The 27,358-nt window shown below is 42.4% G+C and overlaps 1 protein-coding gene across 7 annotated transcripts in view; it reads left to right on the top strand.

Annotated features, from left to right (window-relative positions):
* The window catches only part of NDST2 (N-deacetylase and N-sulfotransferase 2), a 131,684-nt gene that overhangs the window by 91,498 nt on the left and 12,828 nt on the right, over positions 1–27,358 (top strand). For all 7 annotated transcript variants that reach the window (XM_053948984.1, XM_053948987.1, XM_053948989.1 and 4 more), the window contains 5 exons: positions 14,761–16,161; positions 23,221–23,308; positions 23,484–23,638; positions 25,135–25,320; positions 25,714–25,842. In XM_053948984.1, coding sequence (XP_053804959.1) covers positions 15,169–16,161; positions 23,221–23,308; positions 23,484–23,638; positions 25,135–25,320; positions 25,714–25,842 — 1,551 coding nt within the window. In that variant the 5' untranslated portion in view covers positions 14,761–15,168. The remainder of the gene's footprint in view (positions 1–14,760; positions 16,162–23,220; positions 23,309–23,483; positions 23,639–25,134; positions 25,321–25,713; positions 25,843–27,358) is intronic.

Here is a 27,358-nt window from a genome sequence, read left to right as displayed (position 1 = left end):
GGAAGAGGAAACACAATTTTCAATTACCTTCTCTACCCTTCCCCTTCACTCCCTAAATTCTGCTCATAAAGGATGAGGAAGGGTGATGGTTTCTGTTTAAGTGATGTCATATGTGTCAGGTTAGCTAAAATTGCAGTGAATTTTTTTCCATATTGTTTCAGGATATGGCCTTTTCATAAGCCATCCAGTTCAAGAATCCCAAAGATATAAAGAAAAGGTATATTTTGATAGGAGTACTTAACCAAAAGAGAGACAAAGAACCCTGTTGAAGGTTGACTTGCTGCTAACTCAGAAAATCTTGGATCTTACTTCACTGCTGGAATTGTCAGACAGCTTCCCATGTGGCTTTTCAGCTTTGATTTGAAGGAAATTACTAAAAAATACAAATGATCTTTCAATATAAACTTTCTCTATTTCTCTAAACCATTTGAAATGCTGTATTAGCTGTTCACCTTAGATGAAATATAACAGAAAGTTGTTAACCCTGCTGCTGTCCTTCCTGTGGAAGAACCATGTTAGGCACAGTAAGATGCTGCAGTATGTCAGAGGTGTTTCAGGAATACAGCAGCCGTTTGCCTCAAGGCATAGTTAAGCTCACATTGCAAGGCCCCTGTTCAGCCTGGTGTTACCACTTGGGTATATATAGACATGTTCCTATTGTTGTACCTCCTTTCATACCTGGACCTTGCTGGTTTTTTTTCCCAGCAAGGTGAAGTGCCACTTGTAGAGCAGAGCTGGACAGGAGCAGGTATTAGAGTAGTTATCACTCCATGGGGTGCCTGTTTTCTGATGCTTCATGATGGAGTCACCTGGTGCAGTAGTAAAAGCATTCAGTTACGTTTGAAAGCTGGGAACTTTGTTTTATTCTCTGCAACACTCTAAAGAAAGTGATGATTTCAATAATCTTGTTTCAAAAGAGACACTTGATAGTGGTCATTTGTAAAAAATGTTGGGTTGCTGGAAAATAGGAGGTGGAAGATGTAAAGACGGAAAGTTTGCAGACTAAGCCTGCTTGCACACATTATGATGAGCCCAGGCATGAAGTGAAAGGAGAACTCTGAGCTCTTCATTGTCTAATGCTCCCTTAGGGCAATAACAAACTCACTATAGAGTCAGCAAGCCCGGCCCGGGGGCTTGTGGAGAGGGAGCACACATTGTTCTTAGAATATGGCTGGTGCTGGAATATTTCACTGCAAGTATGAAGACATTTTTAATGCAAAATATTCCTCAAAGGAATTTGGTTTTGTAGCTTGCTGTTTGAAAAGCTGCTTTCAGTCAATGTGATACCTTCTTCCAAACAAAAGGCTGTGAAGTTAGGTATCGTACAAACATAGTATAGTCTTGCTTTTTCATACCCCTTATATGAGCTGAGATTATGCAGAGACCCTCCTTTTTGGAACTGAAAAAACCCAAATGGAGACATTTACCTCTCTCTGCTTTGGTGTGTTATAGCTTTTCAGCCTTTTTGTGGTGCTTAGTGACCACTCTATATTGTGTGCTTCATTTCAGGATAAGTAAATTATTTTTATACTGAAAATTCAAATGCAGAATATATTTGTATAAAGGCCAAAGAGTCTTCCTGGGGAGAGGGATGGGGAATGTGGGAGAGCACATAATAGAAACCACCAGAGTCTCCCACTGATAGATTGTTTGATTTGTATTTCTATAAGGAGCAAGGGGGAGAAGATAAAGTGTTACTTCTGAGGTGGAAGCATTCATGGCATTGATCAGCCTGCAGATGTTACATCAGTTGGTTGACTACTCTGTTTAGCATTGTGGAGGGAAGTGGAACTCTCCCAGAAAAACAGAGGACTCATATATGTCCTCTTCATTTGTATTCTTAGCAGAGTATTTGTGGAGTCCAAGGTGATTCTTCATATAAGCAGTTTGACCTAAAATAAACTCTGTCTTCCCCCTTTTCAATAAATTAAATGTCACTGCCTGTAGTTTAACCTCCGAGGGGGCTCTTGTTGAATGAATGTGATTCCCCTTTTGATGCAAATAACAGCAGTGAAGGAAAAGAAATATATGAGAGCCTGGAAAATGCAGTGGAGGGGAAGAGAGTTTTCACCCCTTCCATGGAGCAGCCTTTATGTTGTCAGCAAACCAAGCTGCTTCTGCTAATTGAGAACTAATGGAGAATTTTTTACTTTCTGTCTGTCTCAGATCTGGTTCTCTGGAATGTTTGCAGTAGAGCAGCAAGTGGTGGCAATCCCACCCTTATCACTGTTTTGAAGTTTGTGTTTTACCCAGGTACCACCAGAATACCAATTCATTCTGATACGTTCACAAAGTGCTGTAGAGGCATTGATGCTCAGCATCTTTGTGTAATGTGATTCCCATTTTCCGGATGGAGTTCCGGAAATGTGTAACCACATCAAGGTAAAAGTGGAGTAAAGGACTGAAGTCAGCCTTACCCTTAAATCCTCTAGTGTTTAGGATGTCTGGCTCCCTCCCACAGGGTACATGAAGAACTCTCACTGTCTCAAAGATTCTTTGAACCCATTTCTGCTGTTTGTGGACCAGTGCACAAAGAAAAAAATTAAGATTTTAATGTCCCACCCTGTCTTATCTCCTGTGATAATGCTGCTTGTCCTTTTATTCTTCTAACCCTTCAAGAACAGAAAGACAGAAACCAAACAGGGCACTGAAGTTCCTCTGGCAGCTCCTAATGTTGGTCTTTTGAACACAGAATCCTCGCCTGTAGCTCATCTGTGGAGTCTTCCTGTCTGAATGCTTTGGGAAGTTGGCATTTGAGTGAGAGGACAGAATTGCGTCCTTAGTGTATGCATGCAGGAATTAGAAAACGGTCACCCTGTCTTAACTCTGGAGGAGTTGAGTGAGGGTAGCAGAAAACTTGATAACTCTTACCATGCCCTGTGGCACTGCTGCCCAGGGACAGCCTGGCTGAGCACAGGGACACCAGGGCTTGAAACCAAGGGCCATGTCCCTGGGTTTCCTGAGGCTGAAATGACCAATGCATTTGTCAAACTGTCACCTTGTGTGGCTGAGGAAGAGAATGATGTTCAGGTCTGCTCTCCTGGGAGCAATGGGGCAATACTGGTGAACTTGAATGAACTTCTCCATGCCCCTCTCAGCTGAGAGGGAGGTCAGGCAGTAAAGCTGGCACCTGGCAAGCAGAGAGAAGGCTGGGTTGCATCCAGTGGCAGCCAGCTGCCTCATGATGCTGCCTGGTCATGTCAACTAAATTGTTTGGAAAAATTCAGGCAGGCAGTGGGGAATACGGGCAAAAATAAACATGAAACCACTGGGGCAGGATTCTTGCTATAGGTACCAAAATGTCAGCAGGTCCTCTGAATGTGCTTTCTATTAACACTTGCAATCACAGATACTCTGCAAGTCACTTAACACTTCAGGGGAGAGTGGGGACAAAGTCAAAGCATTTCAAATTACTGCAGAAAGACTAACCCAGATGCATAATGAAGACTGAATTTTACAGGCTTCAGTTCTTTGTTGTATAAGAAAACAGCATTTCTTTCAGAAAAGTTTAACCTTTATATTTCAGCTACTAAATTAATTATGTGAGAGTTAAGTAGACCAAATAATTAGAGATAAAATTAATTTCAGTATTTTACTTCTAAAATTAATGTCTAAAAATTTAAAATATGTTTATCATATATATTTTAGTAACTTTAGCTCTTCAAAGTTGCTGTCTAGCTAAAAATTATTTAGTTCTAGTGCTTTGTCTGCAGTGAAGAAGATAGGAAACTTCAGAGCTGGGATCCAGACTGCCTTTGCTCTCTCTTTTGCAGCACTGTTGAGTAGGAAAAGGAGGAAAACATAATGTGTGGAAGTATAGTATTAATCTAATTTGAGGCTATAAGAAAGCATTAATTATTTAGTTATAGTGTTGCTGCAAAGTCGAGTTTGAATGACTTGAATGCTAAATGCAGTTGTTTCTCTCCCATCACATCCAGGCACAAGATACAGTATTAAGTCATCTGAAAACTATAAAGTATCTGTTACTTCAGTGAGATCAATTAGCACGTGTGAACTTGGGATTTCAACATTAATTATGATATTTCAGCATTTATAATGTTTCTTGGGATTATTCTTTAATGCAGGTAATCTAAACTGTCAGCGAGCTAATACCACTTTTGTCTCTGTGGGACACGGTTCACAACTGAAAGGGCAGAAAGCACTGCTGGAATGTAGTTGAGGCAACTTTCTGCCTTGATGTAGCTCTTGCCTTCCATTGCTCCAGAATGCTGCTTTGCTTTGTTCTGGACAAAGGAAAGGGATGAATGCAGCAAGTACAGCAAGCATATTAGATTTTTCACAACCAAACCAGTAGTGCCTTTAGTCAGGATATGGATGCAGTAATGTTGCGGTGTGTCTGGAATATTGTGTGACATGGTGAATTTCAGAGGTCCAGACTGTATGAGCCCTCCTCTGTCAGCATTAAATGCATAAACTCTAAGCATGCTGGCCTGTTTCTGGTGAAATTGAGTTGTTAAGCCTTTTAGACCATATTTTTTTTGGTTATTAGAGAACCTATGTTTTTTTTAAATGTAGGCAAGCTAGACCTAATGTCTTAGGAAAATTCTGTCTTTAGGCACTACGTTTCTGCCTCCTTAAGCAACGTGAGCTGTCATTTTCTCTTACTCCCCTCTGACTCGCTGTGTATTCCTTGGTTTATCTCTTCCTCCTACTCTCCACTTTGCATTTTGTTTCACACTGCCTCCTATTCCTGGAACAATCTCCCAGTCTCTACTGCCAAATCCTCCCTCCCTTTCTCTGCTCTTGTGAACCAATTTCTTCCACCAGTCGTTCCCAAGTTGTTTACTTGACTAATTGTCTCTGTTTTGTAGCCTTCCTTTCTTATATTATATCTCCTCTTCTGGGTCATGTTTCTTAATGTGAGATAGTATGTACGGCAAGATAAAGGAGTGTATTTGCCACTATTTTGAACATTGTTTGCATTAGATCTTCATACAATGATTAGTAATAAATTCCCCTTCTCATTTTGAGTGCAGAATTTTTCACATAGTTGGCTATTTTCTGCATGCTGTTAAAGAGCCATATTTTATCTTAAAGTAGTTGCCAGATTTTGGGGAGTAGTGTCTGTATTACAGCAAGTGCCATCAGCTAGCCTGTCTGTATAGGCAGGGGCTCTGGGCAAACCTGGTGGTGCTCAGCTGTACTCCTGTCATTGCACAGCTTCACTGCAGTGGTGATTGTGCTGCCATGGCTGTTATTCCCTAGCATGGACAAGCTCACAGTGGCAGGCCACGAGATGGATCTGCTTACTGTTTCTAAACCATTTTGTGTCTCCTTCTTTGTGGAACAAGTCTTTCCACAAAAACAAGCACAAGACCCACCATACTAGTAGAAATACATGTTGGTAAGTGATTATGTTGTTGTATGCAAGTGGTGGATCAAGTTACTGTGCTTTTTGCCATGCATTTTACAGACTGAATACCCTGTACCAGGCTAGACCAAAAAAAAAAGTGCTCGCTGTCCTCCTGAAGACCTTACCAGACAGGCAGATGCACATTTCTACTTGGAGAGAATTTTGCTTTTCTGGCAATTATCTTCTTCTATTTCAACTGACATAAAGCAATTGGATCACTGATTTTTTTAAAAAAAAATTGTGATTTCCCGTTTTCCTGTTCGCCTATTTGAATTAAGCTGAAAATTTATTAAGAAAGCCAAAGAATCCCGAACACATTAATGTTGTGTTAGACTAAGTTTCATAATCAACAGTGTTCTGAATGCTTCTTTTTTCTCAAGTCCCGCTTCTGATATCATCTGTTCTTGTCTCTTACTGCTAGATGTGAAACAGAAATTGTTTCATAATTGTTTTATCCTGTAAATACTTATAAAAGCTTGCAAAATGGCACAGACTAATGCCATTATTTTGACTCAAAGGTTAAACATGTTTTATCATTATCAGAAACTATAAGTAAATTTGATATTTAATTTCTCAGTGGAAAAAATGTTCATGCTTCAACATATAAACAGTTTCCATGTTAATAATAAAAAATCCAGTTTTCAGTAATTGATTACATTTCTTTGGGCATTTTACTACTACCTGTAAATTTGGGGGCAGAGTCCCCAAGAAAGCAGAGTTATTCTCCAAAACCTATAATTGGGCACCTTGCAGTTTTCAATACCCAGATCAGTTTTACTTCAGCTGCAGTCCAAAATAGAGATCTATATTTTGCTCAAAAGTGTTGAGCTTTCCTGACAAAACTTCAATTTTATCAGAGGGTAGATTTGATTGCAAATATGGCAACTTTTTTCTTGAGTTGTCCTGGGTACTCTTAATCAAGATGTTAATGAGGTCCTGGACTTAATTCTGCATGAATTAATATTTTAAGCATGCAGTGCTTCATAGCAGAAAAAATCCTCCTTGTAAACAGTTGACTAATTAAAAATGTAAGAATATAGCACCCACTCTAGTAATTAAGTCTAGAAAATGGGAGAAAGACTAAAAGTTAGTGGCATGTAATTACTATCTTTCAGATGTATGTCTTTTTAAAAGAGTTTCATTTCTGTGAGTTGATTATCTAAAAATAAGGTACAAACAAGGGGAAACAGAAGGTACAGGGTTGAAGTTATTGTTGTTTTTGTAGTGAGCATGGCATAGTGTAAGGTATGGAAATAAGCGTGCATTGCCTGCGATTTTGTAACAATTGCAAACACAGATGGTTTGAGAGAAAATTAAATAATTCCACCCACATGAAGACAGGGAAATCTAACAATAGTCACAACTTTTTATCACCCTGTTTATTTAATAGTCTGTCCTCCTGTCACTTACACATCCTTTGTCTATGGAAAAGTAACAGTGTGTAAGCTGCTCTGGGCTCCATCAAGGCCATAAGGACCACCCACACTAGGCTGGAGCTGCCTCACCTGAGCTGCAGGGTGGGAGCTGGAGCTGCCTCACCCCATCCACCCTCTGCTGGCACAGGCAGCATCCTCAGCAACAGCACCCAAAGAGCACAACTACAGAGGCAGGCAGTGATGGGTGCCAGGTTCAGCCTGGAGTCCAATCACCAGGTGAGTGCACAATGATCAGTCAGGTCAGCGAGGCAGAGCATTCCTGTAGCATGGTTTGGGTCTGGCCTAATCTCAGGAACAGCTCACAGCTCAGGAAGTGGAGGCTGGTCAGGCATTCAGAGGCTGTTGGTGGGTGCAGTGCCCCCATTGAGATCTATTTCTGCCATAATGCTTGTGAAAAAGCAAATAATGACTTTTCATTTCACAGATGGCCATGAAGGCTTGGAGAGGGCAGTAGAGCACTTTGGATTTGCTCCTGTCTTGTAAAAACCAGGCCTCCAAACAGTTGTCTCACCCAACCTGTGTAATCTTCAAAGACCTCAATTCATGCCTTTTTTACTCATTTCACTTTTCTTCCCATTGTTTGTTTTTACTCTTTTTGCCTGGCCAGATTTATAGATTTGTAATTTGCTTATATCACTTTTGGCTCTCTCTCTCATTTTTTTTTACAGGAGTTTGCATTGTGTTAAGGCCTGTCTTGCAATAGACAAGCCAGCAAAAATGCAAATATTTTGTCTTCTGAGTCCAGGAGACTTACTTATTTCAATCACACTTAGATAATAGAGAACTGGAAAATTAGATACTGCAAAAGCTGGGAGATATGCCATGAATGTTACACTGGGTGGAGATCTTGTGAGTAGAACCTCTCAGTTGAAGGCAGGTAGGAGAGAGCTGCTATACACAGCTGGGGAACATGTTCTTTTACGAGCCCAGCAGATTCTGATCCTGAATGTTAGTGCAAATACACCAGAACAAGTGAGCACAAGAGCTTTCCTGAGGTTTTAAGATTTGATAGAGCATACTTACAGTTTTCTTTTGGTGTCAGTTTGGGTAAACTTTCAGTGTCATGGTATTAAACCTGTTCCCTACTGTCATACATTCCTAGATAAAACTGATTGTAAAATATTATCTCCTATGTGTTATGTGACAGGAGGAAGCAACTGAATATAGAAGATCAGCCTCTTGTTAATTAAGGTGAAATTTTCTAAGTCCTTACAGGAAGAATGGTTAGGCTGCTTTCATAACAATCACAGATAAACTTCCATAATATACATTCTATATTAAGACACTTCAACTCTGACTGACACTCAATTTTCTTGGTTTTGCCGGTTTGACTGTATTTCCCCACTTGATTAAGTTACTTAGGAGAAATCACCAAAGACAACGTTTTGTTTTCTGCAGCAGAATAGCTGATCTGAATTGTGATAAGCAGGGAGCATGAGAGAATGGAAATGTGATTCTTGTCCATATCTAATGCGGAAGGAACTGCATCTATTTCCTGTTCCCACAGCTAAGCTGGAGATGTTCTGCCATGATAGAGGGTACGTGTGGATTCCTGATGAAAGCAAGAGGCTGAAGATGGTGTATTCCCTCCCTCTGGGGTGACTGAAGAACTTACTTTCCACCTGGGGGAGGATTGTAGAGCAGCTTGGACTGCCTTTGTGTTGCAAGGCTCTAGCCTGCACTGTCTCTGGCTCTCTGTCCCACAGCTCTGCATGTCTGCGTGCAGAGAGGAGCTGCTGTCTCATTATCCCCTGGTGTGGGACAAGGGTTAGGGTCAGAGTGGGCACAGACCTATGTGTCAGGAAAGGCACAAAACAGAAGGAGAGGTATGGCCAGGATGCAACTGCTGTTGTTCTGGTGGCCTGATCCCTAGAATTTAAAGGCTCAGTACCGCATGAAATGAAGCAAGGGATACATCCCTTCAGTTGTCACTGAGGAAAGTGTCTCCTTTCTCTCTGGTGAGCAGTTGCATTACAGAGACCTGTGCATCCCCAGAGCAGTTACATACCCTTAGCTGGTGGAAAGCTCTGACTTGTGTGCTTCCACTGCTACAATACCTGTAGTCTTTCCTTTTCAGTTCAGCAGAGGTGTGCTGCTGCCAAGCTACATATTATTTCTATCAAGCAGCATCGGTGACTGCTGAAGGCTGAAATTTTATTGTTTAGTTTTTTAACAACTCTTCAGGTTCCTTATTTTCAGATCCACTTTTTAAGCAGGCTGAAAATACAAAACAAACTGTTTTCCTTTCCCAAATTTGTCCTATGCTGAGGCCATGAAACTTGTTGGGGCTTGTGGTTCTGACATTTAACTTGAGGGAATACCTCAGTGTAGAAGTCTGAAATTCCCTTGCTTTGGAAAATTAGGTCAGTTGTAATGACCCGAAGCAGTGAGTGTATTATGATGGGGAGAAGGCAGGGAGCTGAAAATGAGATTTCCTGGCAGCTCTTATGAGGGGGACCTTTTTGTTTTCAGGGGAAGGGATTGGTTGCTAACAGGCAATGCTGGGCCATGCCTCTGTCATTGGCATGTGAAGGAGTAAACCTATTGTTTGGTTGGTTTTTTTTTTTTTTTTTTTTTGTAATAGAAAAGAGCAAGGGAACAAACAAAGATCTCCTGCAAACAAAGGTACCTATTATGTACCCAAACACCAAGAACCTTGCAGGAGTCCTGGGATCTCTGTGCAGCCTGCCTGGAGCCGGCCTCTCCAAGATCACTGCCTTCATGTTGTCTTCAGGCTTCATTGCACTGGCATGAGGGTAAATGCACAGCTGCAGTTGGGTTTCCACCAGGCTGGGATGAGAGGAGTGCATGCAGATCTGTTTAGCGTGGACTGGAGTTTGTTGCTCTTGCAGAAGTTATGAAGTTACATACCTGTCTAGGAGCGATAATAAAAGAATTAAAATAATTATTACTTCATCACACAGGTCTTCTCCTCTTACATCAGACTGGCACATTTCAAGCTTGCTGGCCAGCTGGCAGCTTTCTGGCTCGGCACAGGTCTGTACTGAGAGGCTCTTCCCTGCATGGGGACTTGCCCAAGCAAAACACAGAGCTGGCTGGAGGCTGCAGCCCTGTCTGTCAGAGCAGCATGGGCACCATTAGTGTTTCTTGCATCTTTGATCTGAATTTTGTATTCCTTAGGCAGTCTCTCATGGCAGGATTCGACTGGCAGTGCATGTTAGCTGAAACACATGGCCAGAGCCCAAAAATGAGCATGGCAATTTCATTGCAATGTGGCTGTAATTTCCACAATATTTTTTTTTTACCCAATATGTGAAATACAAGCAGCATTCATTCTCCTTAGCTTTCTATTAATTCTTTTGCTGTGTGGCTTGCTGTGTTTTGCTGACACTACTTACCAGGTTCCCCATCTTTGTGAGAGAGGGGCTCTACTTGGAGGTCTGGCATACAGATACCACCACAGACAAAGAGAGGGGCTGTGGTGTCTCAGAATGGAGTAGACTAATGAGGAATTTTGTGTCTTGATGACACCATTAAAGTGGAATGGGTTGGAAAATCAATCAGATTCCTTCTCTGATTACTGTGTAACTCAATTACTGCAGTCTCCCTGGGGCCCAAAGCAACAACCATCTCACAGGAAGTGCAGAAGAAAGGCCTCTGAAATAGAGCTATTGTGGACAAAGGCAAGATCTTGCTGCTGTGCATTCCAGATGGAGAGATTATATTATGAATAATGAAAAGGGCTGGGGAAATGTACTGATGACACTGGGGTTTGGGTGGTAAGACCTTCTGTAGCTCATCAAGGAATGCACTGACAGTTCTTGATAAAGGTATCAGATGATACCCAGTATCTTCCATGTGCCTCAGCATGAATGTACCAGAAGATCCAAATACTTCTATTCTGGTCAGTGGTTTTGGGTAAGTGCTGGTCTTGAGCGTTTGTACTGACCTCCCACAATCATTTCCAAGCACTGGAAATATCTGGAAATCAGATGTTAAAACCACAGGGTTGGGGTTGTTATTGTGCTTTCATATCACATCAGTTGCTATGTGGCTTAGCAGATGATAATTCAAAAAGCAGTTTATGTTTCACATTAACACCACATATCATTAGGAAACAGAACATCTAAGTTTGATGAAGCCTTTGTCTTAATGCTGGTGATCTTTTGGATATCTGACCTTACAGCTGATGCTCTCTGATCTAGAGATGCTTTTCTGGCAGGACGGTGCCTGCTGAGCCTGCATCCTTGGGCCTCTGAACACTTCATTCTTGCTGTGCATTCTGACTGCCACCTCCCTCAATTCACACTGAGGCAGTTCTGGCAGGAGTTCAGAGTGGACCTCAATTTATCTAGAAACCTGGTTTTTTTTGTGGTGTTAGATTCCCAGGAGTTTGATGTCAAAAGAGGACAAAGGTATTTTCTTTTCCTTTAAGCGGGAATAATTTTCACTGTAATTCTTTTTTTTTCTTTTCTTTCTCCAGTATAGTTATTTCTCAGCTTTTTGGGTATGACTGGTTTCTGACAGTTCTCTCGCCTTGTAATATAAATTTTGTTCAGTGTATTTGTTTGTTGCTTTTTTTCTCTTTTAGTTTGAACCTAAACCAGCTGATGCAGTCCCCAAAGAAAGAAATGCATCCCATGCCAGCTGGCGTGCTCTCTGGCTGTGAAGCCTTGTTAAAGAGATCAGAGCTGACAGATTCTTGAGCAGCAATCTGATACAGGCCCTTTTTTTTAAATTTGTTTTTTTGAGCTCACCCATGTAACAAATGGGGGTTTGTTTGGGAGCTTCGCTAGAGGCTTGAATGGAATCATTGTTATCAAAACACTGCTGTGATTCAGAAGTGCCCAGCAAAAGGGGTTCTTCTCCCTGGTGCCCCTCAGCTGGGCACTGCAGGTGTGGCAGCCTAGCTTAAACTCTGGTTTCATTCTTATTCTACGGAATAATCCAGTTGTCCTGTGATTTTCATCTTTAAACTGATAACTATGAAGCTGAAGCTACAGTTCTTTACAGAACAGAGTCAGTTCAAAAGTTAAAATTAAGTTGGAGAGATGAATGAGTCCAACCAGGGAAGAGAAGTGTTCTCCATGTTGGTGCTTTGGGGATAAACAGTTGTAAAAGTAGAACCTTGCCAGACTTTTGCATAAATCAACATCTTCTTGGTTTTCTTACCATTACCCTGGTGTTTAGATTACAAATTCTACTCCAAAAACACTTGCTTGGAAATTCAGAGAAGTAACACTTAGGCTCTTGAGTTTCTCTTTACATTATTTTCTCCTGCAAAAACAACTTTGTGTGTAATACATGTTAAGATAGTGAATCTTTAAATCCAAAATAGTTCTTATGTTTCTATTTTATTCAGTGGAATTGAAAAGCAAAAGCAAAAGGAAGTGAGTTATTTGGGAAGGCAATAACTTGGAATTCTCATGTTTCTCCATCAAAATTGACTATTATTGGAATCTGAGTGAAGTGTTCAGCATGAATTTGTTGCACAGGAGTAGAATGAAGATCACTTCTCATACATGCAGCATTGTGATATGCATGGAGCCATGTATTACTGTGTCTTAAAAGGAATTCACCTCATAAAAAAGATACAGCATTCTTTGTAAGTTTCTATTTTACCTCTCTCTGCCCTGCTGAATTCTGCCTCTGCTGGCTTCTGCCTCTCTGCAGCTTTGAAGCTGTAATGGCAAGCAGGAAGGTGGTAATATTGTAGTTTTCCTTGCAGAGTCAGTGAGATGGGAAGGGCTTGTTGTGGAAGGCTATTTTCTGGCTGCTTTTGGAAAGTGGCACATGTTTTTGGGTATGATGCTGATATACTTGTATTCCTGGTGTATTACAGGGACTGAACTTGACTTGAGAAGTCATGTTCTATGCTCTGTCCAGGGAATCATATATTCAAAATCAGTAGCAAGGAAAAGAAAAAACTATACAAGTTCTGTTTTTTACATCTTCACATAGTTATTTCTCACTTTCTCTCCCCTGTCCTTTTTCCAGTAAAAAGTTAACAGTATGTAGAGACAAAACTGAAAGATGATCAGTTGTCTGTGATGAAGAAAACACAGCTTATTGTTGCTGACTGAGCTGGATTTCCAAAGCCAGCTCTGTCATTACAGAGGGCCATTTGGGACTGGATACCCCAATTCATTTGGAATCTTGGGAACAGGGATAATTCTACCAAAAATCCTGATCCATCTGCCATATTGCAGTGCAACCTTCAGTAAGTTTTGCTGTGTCTCAGTTTCTCCAGTAGAAAATTATTTGTGTGATATACTTTACACTGACAGTCTACAGCTATTCTGAAAACCTCATCAGGGCTAAGGTTTCATTGTGCAGTACACAAACCAACCCCTGCTCTGCTGAGCTTATAGCAGAAGCGTTGTTTTAGATAATACTTAATGGTCATCATAAGGTTTGTGTAAAGAGCCACTCTGACTCTCTTCCGTTTGCTGTCATAAAGTTAGCAGTATTATGTGTCTTCATATAAAATTTGTTTGTGGTTTTTGTCTCTGCTTCAAGCTGCAACAACAGTTTGGAAAACAGCCTGGTGGGAGTCTTTCGAGTGGGACTTTTGGCCTCATCTATGAACTGATATTTTCCCTGACTCAGAAGGATTTTTTTCTGCCTAGTAATACACATTACAAAATTAGTGTCTGTCTGACAAGTAGTTCCTTTTCTGGTGGAGCTGGTTATTAGAAACCCCTGGCTTTACTATATAAGAAACTTATGTATGCCTTGAACTCATAGACAAATTAGTCTTCTCATATTCTTTATTTTATCAGAATGGTAGTAACAGAAAAGCTCAAAAATGGGAGGAATGGAGAAAGTATGAAGATCTCTTTTAGTAATATTATTTGCTATTACTTTCTTGTGCCTCCTGGTGTTGCAAGCTGTGCCAGTTGAGCAGGTGGTTAGAAGGTCTGTATGTGGTGGAGCACATCTGCAGGAGTTGGGGAGGTGACTAAAAAAGCTTTTTAAAGAAAAAAGACAGTTTAATTTTTACAGAGAAGTCATCATGAGCATGACTGATTTGGTGAGCAACATCTGGCATTGAGGGTGTTCTTGCATTGTTCTGGGAGAGGCAGCAGGTATGCCCCAAAAATGTGCTCATATTCCAGGAAAGGCACACTGCTGGTAAGGGAGAGAAGACTCCACTGTGACTTTTACTTTATTTTTAAACAAAGGAGAAAATCAGTTAGTTTCTGTGGTGTTTGTTTTGGATTATTTGTTATTTGTTGGCTTTGTTGGGCATTTTTTCCTCAAAAAATAACAACATATGGTGAAATAGTCTGCTGCCATGAACACAAAGCAGGAGGTGAGAGAGCTTCATAACAAGAGGCTTTCATGTATTTGAGACCAACCCAAATTTATGTTGTGCTGTTACTGATTTAAAACTGGCTTCATGTTCTTCAGTGGCATATGAGAGAAAGTGATGAAGGTTTCAGGAGATGTTTCATCTCCAACTGCCACTGAATCACTTGGCAACCTTTAAGTGTGCAGTGCATGGGAGCCTGTGTCCCCTGCCCTCTGTGCTGCCTGAGGGATGGTGCCTCTCCAGAGCTGTATTTTGTGACCTCTGGAAGAAAATGAGTTCCCAGGACAAATGGGGCAGCTTTGCAGAGAGTGCTCTCTCCTCCTCTTGTTAGCTTTGAAAAATAAGCTAGAATAAAAGGGTTTCATGTTTTCTGTTTGGTGGCTTGCAGAGGGCTGGGGGAAGGCCAGATCTTGGCTCTGTTTGCTGTAGTGTGTGAGAATCTCACCCAAGGTGAATGTTTAGTTGCTGTGCACTGTCAGGACCATTCTTCCAAAGGCCGTTTGGTTGTTCTGTCAAGCTCCCACACAAATGGGGTGTGACACTTCCCAGGGACCAGACCTGTTGATGGGCTAGTGATGCTGCCACCCTATCACCCTCTAGTCCTGCCATTTCATCTTGAGCCTCTTAAATGCTGGAGTCATACTGAGAATTGACTTTTTCTTTTTAAATTGCAGGATGCAAAGAGAAGGTGCCATCATGTGAATGTGAAACACCTAAATGAGAAGCAGGACACATGGGAAGGCTGAGCTGAAACTGCTTGTGCACAGAATGACAGACTGATTTGCTACTGGAGACGAGATTCTGGAAACCTTGCTCTTCCAGAGACTTCTGAGTGAGAGGAGAGGAGAGGAGCCCGAGGAAGCACACAAAAGAGCGATGGGAATTGAGGGCCATGGTTACCTGAGATAAATGGCAGATCTCTGGGAGTCTCGCCTTGTAGCTGTTTGCTTTAGCTTTTTCTCTCTCTGCAGTTGCACTTTCTTTTTTGTGAGCTGCTGCCGGGTACTGCCACGGTGCCACTGGAGATTCCAAGCGCGACGTGGCTCCGGAGCGTGAGGAGGGGGTGAGCCGCCCGCCTCACCATGATTCAGCTGTGGAAAGTGGTGCGGCACGTGCGACAGCTGGAGCTCCACAGATTGATCCTGCTGCTCATTGCCTTCAGCCTGATCTCCATGTGCATCCTGGCTTATTATGTCACTAACAGTCCCAAAATCAAGGAGCCGCCACCCCTGCCCTTCAGCGACTGCAGCAACCAGCACCGCATCTTGATCCCACCGCAAGCCAGCTGGAGGCTCACAAAATCTGTGGACACCTCACGCACAGATCCTGTGGTGCTCGTCTTTGTGGAAAGCATTTACTCCCAGCTTGGGCAGGAAATAGTGGCCATCCTGGAATCCAGCCGGTTCAAATACAGGACAGAGATCGCCCCTGGTAAAGGGGATATGCCCACCCTGACAGACAAAGATAGAGGACGCTATGCTCTAATTATCTATGAGAACATCCTTAAATATGTGAATCTAGATGCTTGGAACCGAGAGCTGCTGGACAAATACTGTGTAGAGTATGGAGTGGGAATTATAGGCTTTTTCAAAGCTAACGAGAACAGCCTGCTCAGTGCACAGCTCAAGGGTTTCCCCCTTTTCCTACATTCCAACTTGGGGCTGCGGGACTATCACATCAATCCTAGTGCTCCCCTGCTCTACGTCACCCGGGCTAATGAGGTGGAGCAGGGTCCTCTGCCTGGCGATGACTGGACTGTGTTTCAGTCAAACCACAGCACCTATGAGCCAGTGCTGTTGGCCAGCACGAAATCATCGGAGTCCATTCCTCACCTGGCCACTCACAAAGCATTGCATGCCACAGTGATGCAGGATCTGGGTCTGCATGATGGCATCCAGCGGGTTCTCTTTGGCAATAACCTCAATTTTTGGCTGCACAAACTCATTTTCGTGGATGCCATTGCCTACTTGACTGGCAAACGCCTCTGTCTGACACTTGATCGCTATATCCTTGTTGACATCGATGATATATTTGTGGGAAAAGAAGGCACTCGCATGAAAGTGTCTGATGTAGAGGTAAAATCCTACAGTAGATACTTCCAGAAGTTCTAGACGGATTTCTGATGTGTATGGTGTACTGGGAAAGTCAAGATGGCATTTAATTTGAGGGAAAGCATTGATTGCTGCAGTTTTACTCATCTTATACAGAGAATTAGCCTGCAAGATGCTGAGGCACCATGTGTGATGCTCTCAACAGTTTTGCAGGTTGAAATGGAGCACTTTAGGAGCTGGCCTCTCTCAGTTTAAGAGGAAGATGCCTGTGGTGGTCTGTCCTGTCTCCTCTTTGATGTAAGGAACAAGTGTATGCAGGTTTCCTATGCCAACCTATTTGTAGCTGTAAACTCTGCAGTTCAAAAGGAAAAGGCAACTTGTGTTAGAACAGAGCAGAAGAATGTATTTATTATTATTTGTGATACGTATAAGCTGTATATATTATATTGCAAAACTGTAGGCCAGTCCATGCAGTGTAAACTGATACAGTCTATATTTTTGCCATCTAGCTTTTCAACACACAACTAAATTGAGAAAGGAAGTGTTTTCTCTTACCCTTTGCACCCTCCTCATGTCTGCCACCAGCAACCCTCATCCCTGAGGGAATATCAACAAATTCACCAGAGAAACATGGTCAGACCAAGCCTTCATGAGAACCATCTCTGTGGCCTCACAATTGAAAAAGAGACACGCTAGCTCTGTGGTTCGTTTTCCTTGGCAGTTCCTGGAATAATACAATGACCTATTAGGAAAGGTTATGGGTGAGACAGATTTTGTAGAGGAGAGGAAACTGAAACAGGCTAAGATAAAAATAAGTAGGAAAAAGGTAAAAAACTTAAGTGCTCCTTCTGATTCTCTGTGTCCTTGAAAGTAATGATGAAGTGTTCTGTTAAGTCTGTGATCCATGTGCATGTGATGCTTTATGGAGCCAAGGACATCCCTTTGTGTCTTCCCCATCAGTTGTGGTTTGTAGCCATTGAGGGAGGGGCACTGCCTCTTTCTCAGGTGTGCTGAGGTTGTCCATAGGTACAAACTCTGGATTCCCATTCACCACTTGCCCTCAGGTGAGTCCTGGACAGTACCAGCCATGATAGTGGTAAGCTGGTGACAGCAACTGCTTTAGCATGTTTCCAAAACAACTTCAAGGTGAAGCACCCTTTAAACTTACATCCAAGGCACAAAATATTTGAGGCAAAGGTGTAAGAAGAATACTGTTGTACAGGTTTGGCCCCTTACCTGAACCTTGTCTGTTACATGTTCCCAAGAGCCCTCTTCCATCTCCCTAGGAGTCTTACCACCTTTTCTACATGTTTTATGCATCCATGCAGCGTATGTCTTAGTTCATCTCCAAGGTTTTAGGACTTCAAGATTTTATGTTTTGTATGTAGTATTTATTTAAGGAAAATGCTAAAATTTTCTTCATTTCACTTCAGTGTCCCTGTGCTTTGAAGTGCTGAAATGTTCTGAAAGAGAATGTTGTTTTTGTTTTTGTCTTTTTTTCTTTTTTTCCTTTTGTGAAGGATCACAATCTTATCTTGGTCCTAAGAAGGCCCTACACCCACTAGTCCAAACCAGCAGAGATTCATAGATTCTCACCTCTGTAGTGTTTGTGCAGGTTACAGACCCATGTGGGAAGGCAGGATAGGTAGCCAAAGCTCTTGGGAACAAAGGCTGCTCTAGTGATGTTAAAAACAAACCCAGACAAGATTATTCCAAAAGATGCTTTGTTTGGGTTTTAACAGGGTGAAATGGAGGAATAATCTGTGATCAGTAAGCAGAGAATCTCAGGCAAAGCAGATAAAACCCAGATTTATCCATTTAAAAGAAGCTCTCTGATTGCAAAGCCACGTGGGGTTAATGAATTTTTATTTTTTAAAAGCGAGAAATAACTACATGGATTTGTTGATAGTCTCTCACCATGGGGAGAGAGGGGGATATAATGGTAACAGAACAGCTGGAATTTTCTTTGGCCTTTTATATGAAAGCTCTGTTTCAAGGCTGATATCTCAACACACAGCTCCTTATCTCAAAGCTTAGATTACAGTGGTCAGGGTAGTGGTTTGAAGACTGGATGTTGTGTGAAGGTATAAAATTGACTCTGCTGTCCCAGTGAGCCTCTTTGCCATATGCAGGTCCACATTCAGAGACCTTCCTAGACAAAATGACTATTAAAAGAAAGCACTGAATATAATCTGATCAGATGCATGCCCATAGTACATGTCTTACACAAGAGAAATGTTTTTATTTGTGATGCTTAAAGGAGAGCTGAATAGCTTTCTTCTTTAACAAGAAAAAAAGGAATTGTGCTTGCTTCTACTTTAAAGATGATAACCCTTGAGTTCCTGTTTCTGCTGAGAGGCTGCAGCAGGAGCTTGCAGTCTTCAATAGAAGTGGAACAGTTGGAATTTGCACAAAGAAAATGTTTTTCCTTTGAAGAGTTTACCAGAGATTTGAGCTGCACATAATTAACAAAACAAAATCTCAGAGAATCCCTTTTATTCCACATTCAGTCTCTTCTAAAATCATAATCCTTGGAATTTACCAAACCTACGTGGAACTGGCCAACAAAGACAGGCCATTTCTAATGCAAAAGGATCTGGCTTTTGTGATCCTTTCTGGTCATCTTTAGGTATGAGGAAAGAAGATTAAGTAGATGAGTTTTTGCCTCTTCTGCTGGTAATCTCTGCAAGGGCATAAATAGTGAACAATCATTGCAAGTGAATCTGAGAGCAAGCTAAGTGAAAATCAAGGATAGTAATTTCTTCTTGGATTATGAATGATGAGGGTGCAGAAGAGAGGTGACTGTCAGCCAGTTCTTGTCATTCTAAATTGTAGAGGATGATCTTACCTGCAATTGAAGTACTCAGCATTTTTTAACTCCCTGATTCTAAGACTGCATGGGAGGTGGACATACCAGTATCACGAGAGCTTTCTTTTTTGCCAGTGTTGTTTTGAGCTCTGCCAGTGCTACTGCTGGGTGGTAAGAAAACTGCAGGAACTCCTCTCAAAAACGTGCTGCCTGGTGCAGTATCTGCCAAGACCGTGTTTCTGCCACATGTTCCTAGTATGGTTTGCATGAGCATTGAGAAGAGGCTGCAAAAGCACTCAGCTTTCTTCCTGTGTTTTTTATCATCTTTTTATCTTCATTTGCCCACGTACTGTTTTCTTAGAGTCATGTTTTTCTCTTTTCCAAGCATCTGACTCTCAGCCTTATTTACCCCTTTTTCTTTTGCCTCTTGTTAGAGGGAGCCAAGATAGGTGACATTTAGGGTTTGTGTAGAACAGCTATATTCTCTGCAAACACTTCTGGAAGTTAAAAATTTCTCAGCTTAAAAAACAGAGTTGCATTAAGATTTAGCCCTGTATTACTCCAATGCCAAGGACACCCTGTTATCTTTAAAAAGTATTAGGTCCTAAAGAAGCTCCTGATACAGTCAGAGCGCTGTGCCTTTCCCTGATTTCTTCCTCACTCCTAGAATGAGGAGAGTTTTTATTTTCCCTGGATAACATCAAGAGCTTCTAGTGACTGTTGAGGAAATCTTTGCAGATCTATCAGTGAGATACAGATATTTAATGTACTGCAACAAAAGGCACAATTCTAAATTGTTTTCCCCTAACATTTGCTTAAAAGTAAATATTTATTGTAATTTGATATTATTAAAAAGCCTTTTATAAAATTATGAGTATTGAACACCAGAGTGAAGCTTGGACATTTTTACCATTGTGTCCAAAAATGTGCCTTGGAATGTGGTTTTCTGTCACTTGGGCCTGCAGCATGGCTGCCACAGTTAAGTACTGAAGACCTCCAAAAATACAGGTTGTGCATGGCAGTGAATGCTCTGATAGACTGTGACAAGTGTGAAGCAGGTCTGGCCTTGATGTGGCTTAAGAATTCCTGTGGCCAATGCTGGGAATCTCTTTGGAGACCCCATCAGTGCCTTGCTGGGGTGAGCCTTACAGTGCTTTAGCAGGGAGCATAGCTGGGGCAGGGGCCTTTCTGGCTAGTTAGTGGGCAGGCTTTTATCTTGGAAGGCTTTTTGAAAGAAAAGATAACAAAATATAAAAACAAAAAGGGATGGATGGATGGTTAGAGGGGCAGTTTTCTAGGGGAATAAAGTCTGGCTTTTAGAGGTGGGGGATAGCTAAAATGCTAGCCCTCTCTCATACCATGTGAGCAACTAAACTGCTTAAATATGCAAATGAAGATCTGTTCACATCTGGCTGGCTGTTTTCTCTCTTAAGGGGTAGCCTGCTCCACAAATCTTGATTGCCTTTTGTTTGAGTTTTAGAGCATATTATGGATACAAAAGAAATACCACTTGAATCGGCTCTTAGATATGGTTAGTACTATCATATTCATCTTACTTTATGAGAGTGCAGAGAGAAGTGCCACCTTCCAGCCTGTTCCCACACCTCCATTATTGCACCTTACTACAGCTTACAGACCTGGTGGAACCAATGTAGAACCAGGGAACACGGAATGCAAAATGTGTTGTAACAAATGTTCAAATATTGGCACCTTAGTCTCCTTTATCCTGTTCAGGGGAAAGACATTTCTTCAAACCTGTGCCACCTTACGGCTGTGACTGTGACAAGGACCCAGCATCAGCAGAGGGATCACACACGATTAACAATAAACTTGCCAGAAAGCAGGACTCCATAGGACTCTATAGTCTCTGCATTTTTGGGGCCCCCATAGTTCCTCCCTGTTCTCTCCCTGCACACAAAGGATTGCAGCCTGCTGGAGCAGGGCTTTTTGGGATTTATTCTCAGACAGATGTGTTGTCATGGTAACCCCAGCCAGGCTTTAAATCTCTTTCTGTGCAGAGGAATGCTAAGCCTCTTAACCGCTGTCTTTCCTCCCACCACTTTCCTACCCAAGCCTGGGGAACTGGATGTGCCTTTCAGGGCAGCAGAGGGAAATGTTGGGGCTTGGGACAGCTCTGGAGAAAGAAAAGAAAGTGGCACTTTCCTGTGTGAATTACTGGGTGATGTGTTCAAGGTGCTGGTCCCAAATTTGAAATGATCTTGTAAACCATCATCTGGACAGACAGATGTACAGCTTTTAGTCTGTGCTCCCTGATGTGTGGGGTGAGTCCCAGCATCTTGCTGGGCTACATAAGGGGAACTTGACTTCCCATTGCCTGTTCTGGGTCTTGTACTGCAAAGTAGGATTCAGCCATCAATGTTGCTGGCATGTCAGTTTTTAAAAGCACTGCCTGTATTTGTGATAGATTCTGGAGATGTCACATGCCTTGCATTTATCAAATTACTGTTCTTGGGTGTGGACTGAGTTAAAGATGTGGTAGGCAAGTGGACATGGAAAAGCTGAAATCTTTGAAATTTGTCCCAGGCTGCATTCGCTGTCAGTGTTGTGTGGATGTGGGAATGAGGAACAGGCAATGAAGTGTGTCTGTAGGGAAAAGTCTGAAAGCTTAGTTCCCTCATAGAGAAGCATTGAGAGTGTCTTGTGGCACTGCACATGTAATCTGTCTTCCCATCTTGCCATGGTCATGGACTGCCTGCCTTGAGTGTAAAACCACTTGGCCTATGTTTGAGGTGAATGGGTGATTGAAGTGAATTATAGAAGGTATTTTTAAATCAATGTGATGACCAGTGTTTGGTTAACGCTGGTTTGATATAGCAGTGACAGCAGTGATTTGTCAGGTTATCCATAAGAAGTTGGTGTCAAGGCACCTCCATGGAATGAGAGTCTGCCTTTGTGAGTGCACGTTCATGGCTGCGGGAGTGGTGCACGCACGCAGTGCCTATGGAGTGTGAGCTATGTGAGGGCACCTTTTGGTGCTGTTTTGTGCTCCTTGGGCTTGGGGAAGGGCAGCTGGTGCAGGAAGATCTGTCCATCTTCTCTACACAGTTTGGTAGGCCTGTGTGCTTTTCCCAGAATTATATTCCATGTTTCCTATGTCATTATGTCCATCTGAAGTCTGCTGTTGAGAGGTCATCACCTTCACCTTGGTGCAGCCATGGATCCATTGCTTTCTGAGAAAAGCTATTAAAATCTAAACAGCCCAGACAAGGATGGAGTCTGTCACCTGCCAACAGCCCTCCTGCCATCCGCTGTTTGACTGGGAATTCTCCCACAGGGAGATGCACCAGTGACAGTTCCCCAAAGCACACAGGTAGCAGCAGAGTGTTCATCTCACAGCTGCTCTCTTTTTATCATTTTCCAGCAGAAGAAATTTGACTAGAATTAGTTTGTGTCCTACTTGTCTGTGACACACTGAGCCTCTGGTGTTTGTTTTTTGGTTTGGTTTTTTTCTGTCATGGCTGTGTGCTGTCTTACTCTGTACACGGCTGGACCCTGAGGTTCGTGGCACAAGGCACCTTCCCTTTGGTTAAAGCAATTACTTTGGACATTTAAAGTAATCACAAGTGAGCGCGAGAGAACCTGTGGGAGATGTGAGGATTGTGAATGTTGGCTTTCCCAGGTTTTCTTCCCAGAATCGAGGAAACTTTTTCTGCTACAAAATTTTGGCACTTCCAAGGGAATTCAAAGTCAGGGAAACCTCTCTGCTGTGGCAGGACTCATTGCATGGGTAGTTCTGAGAATCCACCTTTCCTCTCCAAATAAAAGCCCCCTCCCTTATTATTACTTAGGTAAGTGATATTATTGACTTCTTTTCCTTCATCTGTGCACCATAGGCTGCCCCATCCTCCTTTTTGCTAGCACATAGATTGAGAAGGGGCAGAGTTTCATTAGCAAAGTCCCAGCCAGCATGGGTGGGGAAGGGAGCATTGAGGCTGAACCTGTAAAATGTAAATTGCTTTCAAGTGAGATTTATTGTCCTTTTGCCTTAGCACAGACACTCTGGGTCCCTCACTTTGGAGAGCATGATCTGACTGTGGTTTTAAAGAGGCATCATTTAGTACAGCAGAACTACTTCAAGTCAAGGCTGTGTATGAGGAGCACTTATCTGCTCTGCTCCACTCCAAGGGAAAAATGCCTAAGCCCCATCTCCTGTGATACCTCTTCAGACTCAACTGGGCACCAGTAGAACACGAAGTCATGTTATGGAAGAAAAAATATGAATATAAACATTGTTTTTCCTTTTGTTCAAACAGGCTTTACTGAGCACTCAGAATAAGCTGAGAACTTTAGTCCCAAATTTCACCTTCAACCTGGGCTTCTCAGGGAAATTCTACCACACAGGTAAGCCCCTGACACTCCTTTGTCTCAGCACCTGCATACAGCCCCCACCTTGGGGTGTGTGTTGTGTGTAATGCAGTAGAGGGAGCATAACTTGGAAGGGAATTAGCCACTGCTTTTAAACATTGAGCCTCTCTTCTGCCTTTTGATTTTGCACTTCCTTTTCTGCTTTCTGTAGGTACAGATGAGGAAGATGAAGGGGATGACATGCTGCTCAAGCACAGGAAAGAGTTCTGGTGGTTCCCTCACATGTGGAGTCACATGCAGCCTCATCTTTTCCACAATGTCACTGTGTTGGCTGAGCAGATGAAGCTGAACAAGCAGTTTGCTGTGGTAGGGAACATTGCAGTTTATTTACTTTACAATGCTTATCCTTAAACATTTTTCTCCTGGAATAGCTGTTTGGACTGCACTGAACCCAAATACTAGTCTAGTATTTCAGCTGCATTTCTGGCAAGTTCTGGAAGTTCAAATTGATATGTGCCTTCTGCTGTCTTGAGGCAAGAAACACCATTCACATGTTTGCCTGTTCCATGGGAAATGTTTCCCAGCACCTGCATGGCCGCAGGCAGCTCTGCTACATTCCAGGGTGCAAATCCCAAGGCTCTTGTTTCCTGAGGTGTGAACTTGTAGCATTACCATCCAAATGCAATTAATTTACAAGCTCTGGCAGTGAGCAAGCATTTCCTTTTCCATCCTTATTTAGTGTGGCTCTGTAAGGAAGTCACCTGGTGGTAGTATAAAATGCTGTCTGTAACAGCCCTTCTTCTGGCCTTCCAGACAATGTTGAAGGAAGTTACTTATCTAGGAAGCACAGAGGAAGTTGCCTGGGTTTTGGCAGAGGAGGGGGAAGCCTTGAACATCCTGCATTGATGGAACAATGTCTGTTTAGTTCTTACAGCTCAGAGTTGAATATAGCATACATGTTTCACTGAAAAGAAATGTCCTCTTCACCTCTAGCTTGGTTTTTTTGATGGTAATCCCCTTGGGAATAACAGGCTGCTGTCTTGTGTTCCTATGACACACATAGATTAGGAATGATCTTGAATGCAGAGCACAGTCACAGCATTATAGAAACAATTTAGGCTCCTCCTTTTCCTGCTTAAATAACAATGCAGTCTTTTGCAAAGAGAGACAAAGCACAGAACACAATTACACATATTTAACATAAAACAGGCTAGCAGTCAGAAAAGGTTATTGCTTCATTTAGGGGCTCTGGTTTTATCATATACCACCAGGGCAGAACTGTCATCATTGATATTGTTACCAGAACCATTTAGTAGAATTAAAACCCAAGAAATTCAGAAATTTCCTGTAATTTTAATGTAGCTCCAGGCCCCATATCTTCACCTGCAATAGTCTCTTGCTCCTTGTCTGCTTTTCTTTGAATTGCTAGAGACAATACAGATCCCAGTCATCTTCCTTTCCTCTGTATCAGTTAAGGAAATTTTGTTCTCCTTCTCTAGTGACACACATCTAGGCATTGTGGGAGTGAGATGTGTCACTTAACAGCATTGATTAGTTTGTAGTAACCAGGGAGCCCAACCTGAGGGTTCTGAATTAATCTGATCTGTCACAGCTGCAAGCTACAAGACCATTCTTACAGCGGCTGTTACCAGTGCTGAATGTCCTTGTTGGTACAGAATCACCCCTGTATTTCTACAGATGCATAAAGCAAGAAGTACGAGCAGTATTTCAGGTTTCCCAGTCCAGACAGTTTCCATGTTCCTCTGTCATCTTGCTCCAACTTGAATGCTGTTGGTAAATATGATCCTTATTAAGGCTATTAGTTAAATACCAAATTATCAGGCTGTGTATTCTGCTTCCAGGAGCATGGGATTCCCACAGACTTGGGCTATGCTGTAGCCCCCCATCATTCTGGGGTTTATCCTGTCCACACACAGCTCTATGAGGCATGGAAATCTGTTTGGAGCATCCAAGTAACGAGCACAGAGGAATACCCACACCTACGGCCTGCCCGGTACCGGCGTGGATTCATCCATAATGGAATCATGGTGAGCACAGCAGAGCCCACTTACCTGCCCAGGGAATGGTCTTCTCATGACCTGCATCAGAGACATTAATCTTAATATCACCAGTGTTTCCAAAATCAGTAAGTGAGGCAAAGAAGAAAAACTTGGCAGTTCTATGTTTCTCAGAACAATTCAAAGGTCAGTACTGAATGGAGAGCAAAACCAAGCCCATCCAGACTAAACTGAAATCCCAGTGGCTTGTTTGCAGCATGATAACTTAAGTGGTTGAGAGGAATAGCAAGAGTCCTCTGCACCTATGTCACTTACACCCCTTGCTCTTTATATTGATTCATAAAGTGCTGCTTTGACTCATTCTCACACAGATGCTGCTGCATCTGCCTCTTGTCTAACTTTGCTTTTTTCTGATATTGCCAGGTTCTGCCTCGACAGACCTGTGGTCTTTTTACTCACACCATCTTCTATAATGAATACCCTGGTGGCTCAAAGGAGTTGGACAAGAGCATTCGTGGTGGTGAACTCTTCCTGACGGTGCTTCTGAACCCAGTAAGTTCATCTGAAAGGGGAATTTGTGCACAGCTGTCCCAGCTTATGTGCCTGATATGGGAAAGGACTAGATCTTGTTGGAGATTCAGTGTCACCCCCATCACATTGTGGGTATCTCCAGTGTTTTGCTAAGGAGATGTGAAATGGAGGTCCAAGGAAGTACTTGCTGGTTAATGGTGCTTTTCTTTACACGCTGCCAAGGGAGCATCAGTATTGAGGGTGTTGAGAGCTGCAACACTGAGCAGGCAGAAACCAGCCAGGGTGACATGCTGACCATGGGCCATAGCACAGGGGGTGTTACCTGGGCTGCTCTGTCTTCATGAATCACAAGTGAGATGTGCCTTGGCTCCTTCTGTTCCGTGCACATCTGCTGCCTGCGGCTTCTCCCCTGGTTTACTGATAAGCTTTGTTCACAATAATTGCCTTTGCTGGGCTTTCATTATGAAGTGTTCTCCCCATTCTTTCAGTATGCAAACACTTGAAGTGATTTCTGGTTTTGCAATGTAGCTGTTACACTAAGGGTTTTTTGTGAGAAATGGGTCTAACAGAGGTGTTTCCTTTCCTTTCAATACTTGACAGCTCTGTTAAGCCACTAAGCAAATGTAGTACCTTCAACACCCTGCAGTCCCTTCTTAGAGCCATGGACAGTAAATCACATGAGTGTCTCACTTCCCACTGACGCTGTAATGGTGTACTAGGAGGCAAGAGACACAAAAAAACCTGGTCATTTTTAGAAAATTCTAAATGGGTGGAATCAAGAGATGAAGTTTGGTAGCCCTTTCCAGTCACAGAACACACTTCCTCCTATTTCTGCTTGTTGGCTGCAGCAAGAAGATATGCTGCTCTTTTTGTTCATACAGTAACTTTCTCAGTTCTCCACCTGAATTTTTTTCTTACTAAAGCTGATTTGACCCACAGCTGCTTGTCCTCCATTTCTCTGAATAGACATTGCCTTGCAAAGTTTAGACAATTATTTTAGAATATCTAACTTTGTAGTTACTCCTGAATATAATAATGCTTAATCTCTTCTCATGAATTCCATATTTATACCACCTTCCTTCTCCTTTATACACCTTTTCCACCAGTGCCTGAGTATGGACAAGGAGCCATGCAGAGAAAGTATGTTGATTCTGGCTGGTTTCCTAGGGGGGAACCCTGGAGTACCAGTGCCACTCCTTGAGTACTTGTTTGTGGGATTTTTTCATGTAACACCAGTGACTCTGTTCACTATGATGTTTTCTTTTGTTCCCTCTTCCTTTTGCACCTTGATTGCAGGGTTGAATATGCAGCTTTAGCCACTTTTGGTCAGGGCTGTAGAAGACCAGCAAACCAGAAAATCAACCTTTTTCCATCAGTGACCTTATTTTCTCCTTTGTCTCTTGCTTTTTCTAGTGTTTAGTAAAACTGATAGTGAAAAAACCCTCACAGTGTACTCTGGCTACACCAGACAAGAGAGGCTGTAGTTGACAAACAGGCCTGGTGTTACTGAAGGTTAGCCTGTGATCAGCTCTGGCTT

Source organism: Vidua chalybeata, chromosome 8 (genome assembly GCF_026979565.1).
Source record: "Vidua chalybeata isolate OUT-0048 chromosome 8, bVidCha1 merged haplotype, whole genome shotgun sequence".
Taxonomy (NCBI): Eukaryota; Metazoa; Chordata; class Aves; order Passeriformes; family Viduidae; genus Vidua; species Vidua chalybeata.
This window is presented reverse-complemented; position numbering and strand designations above follow the sequence as displayed.